At 36.3% G+C, this 14,244-nt stretch overlaps 1 protein-coding gene across 3 annotated transcripts in view; it reads right to left on the reverse strand.

The window, feature by feature from the left end:
• The window catches only part of ZNF800 (zinc finger protein 800), a 46,256-nt gene that overhangs the window by 8,838 nt on the left and 23,174 nt on the right, over positions 1 to 14,244 (reverse strand). The window contains exon 6 of one of the 3 annotated variants that reach the window (XM_055392211.2): positions 5,220 to 6,028. The exons of the other annotated variants lie outside the window; for them this stretch is intronic. Coding sequence (XP_055248186.1) covers positions 6,007 to 6,028 — 22 coding nt within the window. The 3' untranslated portion in view covers positions 5,220 to 6,006. Of the gene's footprint in view, positions 1 to 5,219; positions 6,029 to 14,244 lie in introns of those variants that run through there. 3 annotated transcript variants of the gene reach the window in all.

The raw sequence follows: 14,244 nt of genomic DNA on the forward strand, positions 1-14,244 counted from the left end.
GATTCATAGAAGAAATAAGACTTTGAAGTCTACGTAATAAGCAAAGTGGTGGTGGTAGCATGGATAAAATGAAGAATTCAAGCAAGGAGAGTCAGTTCTAGTAGGATGGGAGCAGTAATCGTAGATAACAGGGTGATGAATTTAGTTTTAGACATAGTTTTATTCTAAATAGTAACTTGGCTAAAAATACTAAAAATTATTTTTCAAATGTTGGGTTGCCAAATTTTCTTTATAGAATACTACATAGGAATGATGACATGCTAGTAATATATCAAAACTGGCTGACTAGGCAAGATCAACATACATCTAGATCCAACTTTTTAATAGGCAGGGCCCTGAGGTATGAGAAAATCACACTTACACAGGATGTTTGGTAACCATCTTCCAGTATTTTCTTGCAGGTACCTAATATTATTTCCTAACACAATTTTCATACTCAGGAATCAGCTCCACCCAAAAAACATAAACCAGGAAATCAAGAGGTGCCAGTTTTACTTTGCCATTGATTAAGTTTGTGAATTGGGCCTGGGTGATGAAATTGAGTGCTGTGGGTTTTAACTATATGAAAAAATGTCGAAACAAAATAAACCAAAAGAACAATCTGTCACTGATCTAGTGATTTTGTAAAGCTAAAGCAATGATGTATAACCACTTAACTTCTGGCAAAATACACACTATAAATTCAAGATATTTGTTATTACATGGATAAAAAGTTGTGTCTGTGTGTGTGTGTGTATGTGTGTGTGAGAGAGAGAGAGAGTGTTTGTTATTGGTAGCATACTGATAAATCTTGTAAGAAATTTCTAAAAATGTATTTCTAAAATGTTGGCATAGGGCAAGAAAGAATATCAACAAATATAAAGAAGGCTATAAAGCAAATGAAGTCCTCAATGCAGAAAGCATATATTCTAAAATTCTATTCTACTTTTGATTTTTGTTACAATCCTTCAAACACCCAAATACACATAACTTCATCAATAATCTCTTAGTGATTTACTGGGGTGTGAATGAGAATATAGAGGCTTGCCAGGAAAAAAAAATGATGTTTAAACAAAAAAAGAGAGACTGGAAACAGGTAAAAGTTTATGGTTAATATAATTGTGTGTTACAGCAGTGTGCCTTGTATTATTTGATGTGGATATTAGGCTTTAATGCTAATACCCATCATTGATTAAAGTATAAATAACAAGAAAGAGAAACCATTTTCAAAGCATTAAAACAAAAAACTTAAAAATGTGTGTGTGTGTGTGTGTGTTTTACTCTAGATCATAAGGGAATAAAAAAATTGTTTTATTATAGCTATCCTCTTCTAATTCAGGTCTGTCGTTTCTACTATTGACTTCAGTTTTTAGGAGTTATAACTCAGCCATAAAATTTACTATATTGAAACTTGACAAAGTCTCCTGGGAATTCTTTCCTTTAAAGGCATATTTTAAAAGTTAATGCCAAAAAAGTTGGATACAGACCAATGGCATCTTGAGTGGTATACAGACCTATGCTTTCTTTATTAAATCAATGGTTTCGATCCCAAGCAGGGCTGATTTCTGAAAAGTCATCTTGCATACCCTCATAAGTACCCACTGGCCTGGGGGTACGTGGTGGTAAATAGGCTGCTTCATTTCACTTTTAAGGAGACACAAATTTCCACTTTATACTAGTGTTTTCTAGATGGCAAGATCAGAAACAGTTTTATCGTTAGGTTCTTCCTCCAGAAAGGAGGTGGAAAAGGGAAAAACCAATGAGGGCCACAGGATGACAACGCAGGATCTACATTTCATTAAATATTCACCAGTCCAAAAAGTGCAGCTTTACAAAGTATAATTAATACATTTAAGTCATCTGTTCAACCTTTAATAGTACCTTTATTCCCTTAGACTCTGGCTATGGATACTAAATTACTTAAGTTTCTCATAGGGATTATGTCAAATTCTATCATGATCTTATCAGCCAGATGGCTTTCTCCTAGTTTCCTTGACTAGATTAGGCACACAGACATAGTACCTGCCTAGATCAGAGGCATGGGGAGTAAATCATGAAAATTCCTGGACAGATCAAAGCTATGGGACTCAACAAATAAATCTTATTTGGTCCAAGAACACTAATAAATTGCTTTATTTTTTAAAATAAGATTTTTCCTTTTTCAAGAAATAATCTTTTAAAATAGGTCTTACAGATTTTATCTTAAAACCTCTCTGAATACAACACATAAATTAATTCATATTGCCTAATACTATTACAATTTAATTCTTCAGTACTTCTCGGAGTAAAATCAAATACATGTTATATTACATATTTTATATGGGGGTGGGGGTAATAGAGAGAGAGATAGAGACAGAATCAGAGCTAGCCAAATACCTGCTCCCAAATGAAAAACTGAAATAGGTAGGTATTATCATAAATTACATAATAAATGAAAAGAATCCATGTAGTAGTATAATACATTGATTCTATTTATTCTTCCTGGTAATCCCTTCAAAGTCTATGGCTTCAACAACTACATGAACACTAATGACTTCTAAATCTCTAGCCCCTGGGCAATTTCTCTCCTGACCTCTAACCTGTATATTCTACTCCTATTAAGCATCTCCAATTAGATATCCCTCTACCACCTCAAACTCAACATATCTAAAATTTAATTCAGCATTTCCCCCTGGAAAAGTGTTCTTCTTCCTCCCGTATTCTTTGCCTTGAAGAATGGTGCCACCCACCTGCTCAACTAGAATGCCTGAAACTGAATCATAGTAGATTCTTTCTTCGTCTCCACTGCCTGGAAAATTTCATTTCTGAAATAATTATTTCACCTGTATCCTTTTCTGTAGTCTCATTGCCAAAACCTGAATTTATGTCCTATCACTCTTACTCAGACTTCTGAAATAGCCTCTTAATTGATTTCCCTCTCACAATCCCACATCCCCATCTCCACTCCAATTCAGTCCCCTTGGTGCTATTATATGTCCCTGTTTATAATCTTTCAACGGTACTCCTAATTTTGAAATATAGTTCAAACTATTTACTTGGTACATAAAAGCCTTCTTGATTTGGCCATTTCCCTGTCTCATACTCCTTCCCTTAATCTACATGTGATTTCATGTCTCTGTACCTACATGGAAACTTTTTCTGCCTATCTCTTTCAAAACTCAAGAATAAATTTAGGAATTATAAGTCTTTCCTAACTCCTCAGTGTGCCTTAATATTCCACTTCTGTGTCCTTATAATGTATTCCTCTTCCATCATACTTGAAGAGGAACTGCATTGCTTATCTCTGTACCTGACTCAGTGCCTCGCACGAAGCAGGAGCTTACTTGTTTACTGACTGAATGAAATAAGTCAATGTAAGACAGTGAAATCTGAAGAATACTCATGGAATGCTTTAACTTTTGATACTGAACAAGCTCTGCCAAAAAAAATTGTTTAATTTAATTTGCTTATTATTACTAATCTGTCCCCAATCGTATTTTTAAATAATTTCTTTCATCTTCTATTCAATAAAGTGTGCTAAGTTGAAATCTTCAACCTTTAAAAGGCAAACACCTCATTTCAAACACAACTAGTCTTACAAGTAATAAACTCTTTAATTAACACGTAATACAAAGGCTTGCATTACTCAAGAGACTAAAAGGAATTTGGGTTAATTCAACCTAGCAAATACCTGTTTGCCTGCATACCTAGGACACCATCTACACATCAGTAGCATGTAAACAAATCTAGCTGTCACCACCCCACAGCCCCCAAATCAACTACAGTCACGTCAGTAAATCTCCTGTCACGTATCATAGCCCCAGCATCCCTTCAGCTTCCTATGATCAAGCCAGTAAGGTTTAGGTTATTTTTAATTCTTACCAACAAAGTTAATTTAGTTATTTAAAAGCTATAACACTATTTCCACCTCTGTATGCAACATACCAAATTAAAATTCTAAGAAAGAGGACCTGAAAGCAAAATATTTTTAAGTAAAGAAATTAAAGTTATTTTTAAAATAGAACTTATTCAAAAACAAAATTGTCAGTCAATGCCTTAAAAACAATAAACACACCTAGTCCTAACAATATCATAATGAAAATTAATCGTGTAATCTTCAGAGTTGAGTGTTATTTTTAAGAGGCAACACAGTCTCTGAACAGATGACTTACTTCCTCTACTTGTCTTTTATTTGACCTCAGAGGACCATAGCTGACAGGAGGATCGGAAATGAGAAATTACTTTTAGATTCATGTTTATCATTTATCTGATGGTCATTGGAAAAAACAAAGGACAAAGTTTCATCCTCTGTGTACTGAAACTTTAATGGAAGACAATATCCAAAACAAAACTATTTTAGACTGGATCTAAAGCCCATTACACTTCTCTTATAGAATAAGCAAGAGTAGGAACAGATACACCACACTTACATGAAAAAAAAAAAAGGAAATCTTTTAAAATGTAGATGGTTATTATTTATAGCCTTATTGTTCAAAGTGTGGATCACACACCATCAGCACGGACATCACACGGAGCTCGCTGGAACTGGAAAATCTCAGGTCACACCCAGAGCTCCTGACTCAGAATCTGCATTTTAACAAGGTCCCACATGATCATATATATGTTAAGGTTTGAGGTTCTTTGGTTTATATAGTTGAGTAGTTCTGAAAACCCATCAAATTACCCAGGTAGTTGGTACAAAATATATAGGAGCTTGGACACTACCACTAGAAATTGCAATCTGATAGATGTGGAGTCAGCCAGACATCTGCATTTTTTCAAAATTTTGTAGGCAATTTGAATTCACATCCTGATTAAATAACCAACCACTAGTGTAATCAAAGGAATTTTGGCTTTACCAAAGTACAGAACTCCTTTAAATACCAAACTCTTCTACTCTAGTATATTGAAAATAACATTTTATGTATTCTTGTTTCAGACACTCTGTTTTGTAAAACAGACAAATGTTAATTTATATATTTACATATAATCCTTTATAGGAGATTCAATAATCTCCCCTACAGAAAAGTTGAGGTCAACTCAGATGTATGCCCTTCTCCAAAGAGACCCAAACTGGTTCTTTGCTGGAACAAAATACATTTGAAATCACAAGGTATCACTAGCACATAATATTGCTTGTGATTTTTTTTTGTTAACATGGTAAGTCATCCAAGATGGAAACTTTATTTATACTAACAGCAACTCAAATATTCAATTCAATCAACAACAAAGTTAAAATAAAGAGTCAAAAACATGAGAACTAAAATATGAAAAAATACTTTATCAGTGTCACTGATATCACTACAGGCATGTAATGAAGCATGCAAATGTGTACTTGGAGTACAATTAAGTTAGGAATAAAGACATAAGTTAGTGTTGCTTCTCATCAATAATGAGCAAAGAAGACTGACCCTGGCATGATACTGGAGCAGTTTTGCAGGTCACTTAACCAACAGCCTCCATCCAGAATGCATTCCCTCCACAAATTCTATAGGTCACAAACTGTGTACTCAGTACTGTGCTCAGCACTCAGGACACAAGGACACAGCCCTGCCTTCAAGCGCCTTTTTCAGTCTAGTTGGGGAGACCCAAATAAACAGGTAGTTACAAAACATGGTACTAACTGCCACAACAGGAGAGGGAGAGGGTAGGATGAGTATACCAAAGGGTACTCAGCTGCCTTGGAGAGACAGGGAAGGTTCCTAAGAGATGAGTCCTGAAAGAAGAGAAGTGGGTAATACAAGAGGACATTCCAAGCTGAGGCCTTAGAAAAAAGAGCACGAATTTGCACTTAAGAAAAATCACTCTAAGGCCAGGTGTGGTGGTGCATGCCTGTAATCCCATCGCTTTGTGAAGCCAAGTCAGGAGGATTGCTTGAGGCCAGGATTCGACACCAGCCTGAGCAACATAGAGAGACCTCATCTCTACAGAAAATAAATAATAAAAATTAGCAAGGTGTGGTGGTACAGGCTTGTATCCCAGCTACTCAAGAAGCTGAGGAAGGAGAATCACCTGAGCCCAGGAGTTCGAGGCTGCAGTCAACTAGGATTACACCACTATGTACTTCATCCTGAGTGAAAAAAAGGAAAAGAAAAATCAATCTGGCCTCAGACATGAAAAAAGCCTAGACTTATAAAATTCTTGAGAGTAATCAAGTCATATTTTTCTTCAGATCCTAAATGTTTAGTACAGTCCTTGGCATAAAGTAGTTGCTCAAGTGTAGATGACTGAATAAATGGGTGAATGGAATTATATGTAAAGAAATTTAAAAGTCCAATAAAGATGAATTCACTAATACTTATTCATTCTATTCATTCCATATGTTCTAAATATAATCTATTCTTGATGACTCTGGATGAATAAACTCAGCTTATGTAGAAAAGTATATCTTTTGGAAAGGTTCTCATTCAACAGAGTTTCATTATTAAGCTTTAGAACTTAAGGCAAAACTGCTGATACCAAGTAAAAAGCTTAAAGCGAAACTATGTTGAATATGATTCTCTCCTAAGATGCTGAATATATGAGAAGCTACATAGTGAAGGCCCTATATAAGATGAGGCCTCAGGCCTCAACGTGTGCACAATTCCAACACAGACAGAATTATTCCAAGGCCAAGCATAGAGATACAATTATTCCAAGCCCCAGTGTAAGAACCAACTTTCCCAAAAAGCTTTTTGTGGAAAATGCCCAAAAATAATATTTAGACCAGGAAAAAAATCTAGTAAGCTGTTATTTGATTGGAATTTCCTCAGAAATACAAATAGCCTCCATGAGACAAGTGTGACACTAAAACTGTTTTGATTGAATCATCGTCAAGCCTGGTCCCATCTTCTGATTAGAAAGGTTCCACAGTGCCCTCACTGAAGTGTCAGTGTGGGGTAGTAAGTTGTTCACTCTCATCCTTAGGGAAATAAATGCAAAAAGCAAAAGAGAGAAGCCCATTACTATTTTAAACTACAGATTAAGGTCTGTGAGAATGTAGTAAGAGTCTAGGACCCTGTAATTTCCCTGCCTTTGCTACTTGGTATCTGTTTGCCTGCACTGCCTGTACTTTGCTATTATCCATCCACTCATTCAACAGATATGTTTTAAGTGTTACCGAGCATTGTGCTAGGCCCAGGGTCTACATAACTCTCCCCAGTCCCTTACATAAATCTCTCCAGTGGGAAGAAAGACATTAAACAAATCAATGCACAAATATAAACATAATTACAAACAGTATTAGATGACAGTAGGAAAGGAACATGAAACAAACAACAAAGAAGACAGACATACTTTATCTTTATTTAGAAGTGACATTTGGCAGAGACCTGAAAGATAAGTAAATTAGTCAAGTGATGAACATACAGTAACAACAGATCTGTGTTTTAGGAAGATATTTCTAACAACAGCACAGAAGACAGATTAGAGAAGAGGTCAGTTAAGAGACTACTGCAATAGTGAAGGTAAGTGATAACAAAACTACTAAAAGTGGAGATGGGAAGGGGAAGCAAACGTGAAAAACATTCAGAGTCAGGATGGATAGGCATTGATCACAGATTAGGGAGAGTATAAAAGAAAGAAGTTAAGGCATTTGCCAGGATTCCAACTAGCATAGGTAACCGGAAGGGTAGGGGTTAGAACAACTGAGACATGGAGCACATAGGAAGAAATTTTAAAAGGAAGATAAGTTTGGATTACTGAGTTTTTTGTTGCATTTAAGATACCGGTGACACATTCATGTGGAGATGTCTGACATGCAACTTTGAAAACAAATGGTCTTATAATAAGGAGAACAGCCAGACTAGAAAACGGACCTGGAGTCATCTTTATAGAAGTGATAAGTGATACCTCAGGAATAGAGGAATCACTAAGAGTATATAAAAAGAAAAAAAGACATTAAGGAAACCTTAATCCATATTTGAAGACCTAGTAACAAAACAAAAGCCAGTGGCAAAAGAGAAAGTATCAAATTTCACAGAAGCATCAGTCCAATAAACATTTATCAACACCCACCATGTTCCAGGTACTATGCTAGATACGGGGGTATAAAAGAAAGACAGGACCCCTACCCTTAAGAAATGTATAGCCTAGAGAAGAGATAGAAATAGATTATTTCCAGAGAGTTATAAACGGGGCACCACAGAGACACAGAAGGGAGACACCCAGGAGGTCAGGGAATACTCACTGATGTGAGGCACTAAGATTAAATAAAATGATGCAAAGGAAGTTGGTAAGGGCAAACCAAATGAAATCAAGACAATGCTCCTGGACTTCTAAAATACTGAGTAAGATAACTGGTTTAGGAAAGAACTTGGTTGGAAGGAGCCAAAAGAGGCTAAAGTGATTTAAACTGGAAAGAATAATCTATTCTTGGAAGAAAATAAACATAGAAGATGAAAAAAGGGGACAAAGGACAAGGGGTTTTTGTCCAAAAGTGTACAAGTTTTGGGTGAACTGTTACAAAAGAGAGATTGAAGGTGCCAAGCTGTGTAAGGATATGGGAAGGTGGGTAAAAAGAACTTATTTGAAGTTTGCTGGGCTTTATGTAATTGTATATTTCTATCTCATTAGAAGATTTCACTAATATATTACAGAAGTTCATTACTTTCCAAAGGTTTGGGGCTTGTCTGCTTCTTTTGAATGCAATACTGAGACTGGCCCAAAATGACCCAGCTATACGTGACCATGAATGTGTGGAAAAGGTAAATTTGTAAGCACTAATGGTTGCAGAGGTCAAGCATGATGTAAGGAGAGAAGCCACTAGATTTCACATTTATGTGGTGACCTTCAAGTGAACTTTCAACCGAAATGTAGGGGTAGAAAAAAATTACAGGTGGTTTACAAAGTGAATGGCATAGGCATGGCTCTAACATTGTTCATTCATTCGTTCATTCATTCAAAAAATATTTACTGAATGCCTACGATGCACTAGGAACTAGCCTGGGCTTCGGTGAATCAACCATGATCAAGAGACAGATTTCTCAGAAGCTTACAGTCTGATATAGAAGGAAAACAAGGAAATAAACAATTACAATGTGACAGAATCAGTACTAAAACAGGGTAGTATGAGAGCACATGGAAGTTTGACAGACTAGATGGCAGTAACTAGGTTCAAGGTAGTATAGAAGAGAAGTTTATTTTTTGACTGAAAGGAATTTGAGCATGTTTGTAGGTTGAGGAAGAGGAGCTAGTGGACAGGGAGACAGAAGCTGGAGAGGGGTAAAGAGGAGGAGTTGTTGGAAGAAAGTCCAGTGAAGTAGACAGGCAAGGGTGGAAGTGCTGGACTTGGAACAGAAAAACAGCTCTTCCTCCAAAGAAGAGACAGAAGATAAAAAATAGTCCTGATGTGAAAAGAGCATAAACAAACATCCTCTACTTTTTGTCATGATATAAGCAAGATCTGACTTTTATAAAGGAAGCAAAGATGGGGTTGAAGGCTTAAGAACAGTGTGAAAAGTTTGAAGCGGGCAAGGATAAATGAAATGATAACCAATCAACTCCACTTCTTAAGATTATGTAAATGAGAGAAAGCACAATCAATCAACAATTGTGGGCATGCTTTGTTTGGATCTGGAAGTGGAACATGAAGTGGAAGGCAAGCTGCATTTCATGGAATTAGATTAAGTATGAATTTAAAAAGGTAAGTATTAAGAATTATCAAGAAAAATCACTAAATGCACACCCATATAGCATGCAATTATATATGGGCTAATACTAATACAGTCAATGTAGCACTACCATGAGTTTGAACCTGTCACTATTACTTAGTAGCAATGGCAGAAGCTAGAAGGTTCACACAATGAAGGCAGGCAACAGAAACCATAAGTAACCAGAAATGAAGAGGAATCTCATATGTAGAGAAGCTATACAGATTAGATCATGTAATGGGAAAAGAAGTAAAAGCCAAGACAGACTGTTGACTAATGATAAGCCTGAAGATAACTGAAGTGTTGTTCCTGCCTTCCTTCTTTCTTCATCATTCTCTTAGCAACTGTTGTGTGCTAGGTACACTATGAGGCATTGGTAATACAAAGAAAAGACAATTCTTCCTTGTAAACTCAAAATACATTCCTGTACCCACAGCCTAATGTTTACCAAAACAAAACTGTCCTGAGTTTTGCTATTCAAAACTACATATTGTTCAATAAGACATTAATCATGAAGAAACAAAATAATATCATAAAAGGTCAGCAAATTCGTGAACATAACAAAAAGGTGCCACCAAAAATGGCACCAAACTCCAGCATAAAGGCCCATAAAATAATGAAGTGCTCTAACTTAATAAACTTCTGTGTATCTTGGCTTTATCACAGATGTTACATTTGACTTTTCATTTAACGGTTGGATTATTGCCAACAAGAAGGCAACGAACATCAAATGGCAAAGCAAGATAACCAGAAGCTAAGTGCTAGAAACTATTTCAGAAAGAAACCGATACAAGTTCAGTGATCACTACGACAGTAATAATATTTACTGAGCTCTTCCCTGAGCCAGGTATTGTGCTAAGTACACTATACACATCATTAAGCTTTTATAAATTCCCACAATAAACCTACCTATAAGGTAGTTTCTAACATAATCATTTTACAGACAGGAAAATTGAAGCTTAGAAAGATTTGGTAACTTGCCCACACTACAGAGCTAGTAAGCAAAGAAGCCAGGACTTGAATTCAGGTCTTCTTGACTCTTAAAAAATCCGTGCTTTAACCACTGTATGATTGTTTCCCCAAAAGAATGGAATGATGCTAGGCACATGATGGATGCTCGATAGTGTCTGTCATTGAAGGAATGAATGACAGGATATAAAGCAGCCATTGCACAGTAAGCCCAAATGTGGAAAGCACAAACAGAAAAGCAGAAACAATACTTTGAGGATTCACTAAATCACCAACTCAAACTATGCAGCATAATTGTGGATGTCTGGAAAACAGCAGCAACTGATGTGGTGGCCTAATATGCTGCTACAAAAAATGTAATGGCTCTTTCTGAGGGAAAACTTCAGGCTGTCTATGAATCTACAAACCCATAGAAGGAAATGTCATCAGGCAGTTTAGAAAAGGAACTGCAGATACTGATCAAAACACTATTTTCCACATTTTCTCAGTATGGGAAGGACTGCTGATGCTGCATTGACCTAACAGTCAAGATCACAACTTGCCTTTCATTCTGTCACCTTTCAAAAGAAAGAAAAACATGTATACTGGAAAGCTCATCACATTTTAGGACTATGGTCTTTTAAAAGATTTCCACCAAAAGATTCCTTCTATGGGGCCCAGGGCCATGTTTTATGCCACTGACTCTGCCACTATGATCACAAATGACAGGACCAAGAGAGAGCAACTGTCCCAAGAGCAGCCAATCTACAGACTGGCCAGCAAACTATGAAGGGGACTGACATGAGAGATTAGCCCAACAGGCAATGAATCTAACTGGACTAATTAGATTTCCTCTTACAGAAGATTGAACTCAAGCTGTACGGAAGGGGAAAGTAGCTGAAGGACACAGAGCAGAGGGTGGAACGAGGCAGGTAAGACCATATTGAGAAGATACAGAGTGAGGTAATTTGTTTAAAACAAAATAAAGCAGAGTCTGAAAAGGGCTAATAGCAGCAGAGAAGCAATACTTCTGCTGCTCAGAGGGCAACATCCAGACACTAGCATTGCACTGATTTTTTTTTTTCTCATTTTGTAACACCTACCTAGTTGAAATCTGAATGGTGAAGCTGAGTTGTACAATTACTCTTGGAATCCTATAAGGCCTGGTCACTCATATCTCCCATATTTCCCCAAATAAAGTCTTCTAATAAAACTCTCCTTACAAGCTACCAAGTAAAATTCTGTGCTTGCAACTCAAAAAAAGAGCATAACATAACATTTGTATCTATGGGTACATATGCATTTACACGCCTCCAATTAGATGACTAGTGTAAGTTTCTTACCAGCTATGTGAACCTAAGTAAATCACTGAACTTCTCTAAGTTTCTATTTTCTGTTCCATAAAATAGGGATAATGAAAGAATAGGTTTTACTTCATAGAGTTGTTGGTAGGATTAGGGACATTATGCATGAAAAGATTTAGCAGAGTGCTTGGCATATAACAAGCATGCCATAAATGTTCATTATTATTAGCTATTACTAAGAATTATCTTTCTTTTTTATAAACACAACACTGGTGAAATTTCCTAAAAACAAGTGAAATCCATCAATATTGAGAAGATAAAATGTTAAGACTTGAAGTCTCAAAATACATGGTGTACAATTTAGAGATGGAAAAGGCTTACTTGCCTTAATACCATTATCAAATATTTATTTGAAGTGTCTTGGTATACATGAAAATGTGCTAGGCACCGTACAAAATTATCAAGAGAGTCCCTGACATCAAAAATACACAATCAAGCAAATTAATTCTGCTGAGTGGACGCAAACACCAAAACCTCCAACTTTGGGCATTTTCTCAAACAGATGCACCTATGGTATGCTAGGTCCCTTTTTGTTTGTGGTGTTGTAGTGGTGAAAATATGTAGAGGAAGAGGCTTGAAAATAATAAGCCTCCCAAATTTGGTGTGGAGCAATGAAGATTCAGGAGGAAATGAGCTGCATTTTCCATACTCTTACCCTTCCAAAAAACACTTTAGCTATCTTGGTACTAATGATTTCTATTAAACTAGAAGAAAAAAAGGCAAGGTAGAAGCTGGAAGCTCAGAGGAATAGGGTATAGAAACAATTTAGGAGAAGAGAAATGAATTTGGAAAGTTAGAAAAGCCAAAATAATTGTAGGTTTTAAGTGAGACATGTTTTTAATCTGCATTCTACCATGTGTTTAATGCCTCAAAAACCACAGAACAGCTATTCCTGAAATTGCTGATCCTTATTCCTTTTCAATACCAAGGATCCCTTTAGCTCTTAAAGTCAAAGAGAGATGAAAGGATAGCACAGAATACAGAAGGATTTGTCTAACAGCACAGCCAATATCCTTCCTGCTGCACATATCTTAGAGCTTGGCTTCAGATCAACTGAAAGCCATGGCTAAATCATAATCCTGATAATCTATGGATTCCATTAGAAAAATAACTTCTCCAACTCCAAACTAAGGATCTAGAATACTTCAATGGGTCACTGCAGGAAACCTGGAAACATAATTTCCAAAATTTTTGAAGCATCTCTACCTCATTTTCAGAAGTCATGCTATTTGAAGAGATCTTTTGCAACTTCACAACAGGGAATGATAATCACTTCTACCTATCTCCACATGTATTTACCATAACACCTACAGGGAAACTCCTCTTTCTATACCCACAGCCAAATGCCATAGCAAAATCATTAACTCCCCACTACTGCATCCATAGGCTCTTTAATGCAAACTGAGTAGAACAGACTATTTATTGACCATAAAGTAATATAATAAATATATTCCTAAAAAATCTGAAGGTACATTTCAACAACTAAAGCAACCTGTGTCAACCAAAAACTTAATTCATATATACAAAACTAGACAAAAAACTAAAACCTAAGAATGGGTAATGTGTACACTCTCCAAAGGTTTTCTTCTTAAAGAGTAAAGGGGAGGGGGAGGGAATGGAGACATAAACCAAAAAAAAAAAATTGTTGTTGTGTATTCAAGGCATGTCTAATGAACACCTGCCCAATGTCAGCTATACTTCAGCTCTCATTCGCACTATTCAAACTTATAAAGTTGAAGAGCAACCTACACCTGTTGTTTCTCCTCTCCCACCACACTTAGGAATGGAAGGCATCTTTAGGAAGGAAGGAAAGTTGAATTCCATAGGAAAACTCTTAATTGATCAAATAGCAGCAAAGGTAGATATAACTTATAGCCAGATAGGTCTTATATAAAACAAGCAGTTTCTGATGGCTCTTTGTGTGCTTTAATCCTCACTATAACAATACGAAATCACCTAAATATGTGTTTATGTAGCCTACATGCAGAAAAGCTTCTGGCACAAACTTCTTAGGCCTCTTCTCAAGAGCCTTAAGCCTGAGCCCCTGAAATGACAGAGCTCAAGTCAAATCAGGAAGGATGAAGACCAGAAAGGAATAAGAAGAACAATACTTTCTGGTCACTTGTTTGTTCTACCTTTCTAAACTGGTCCTAGTTCAGCTTCTCTTATATATGCCATTATCCATTAATTCAGCTATTATGATAAAATGTTTCCAATCTCTCTAATTTAGGCAAGTACTGACACAGTGCTATTTTTCCTACATGACCCAGATGAAATCTTTTGACAGCCCTGGAACTCTCATTTATTTCCTCCTCTAGATTCCTATTCTGTGGCCCCAGAATTAC

Source organism: Gorilla gorilla, chromosome 6, assembly GCF_029281585.2.
Source record: "Gorilla gorilla gorilla isolate KB3781 chromosome 6, NHGRI_mGorGor1-v2.1_pri, whole genome shotgun sequence".
Taxonomy (NCBI): Eukaryota; Metazoa; Chordata; class Mammalia; order Primates; family Hominidae; genus Gorilla; species Gorilla gorilla.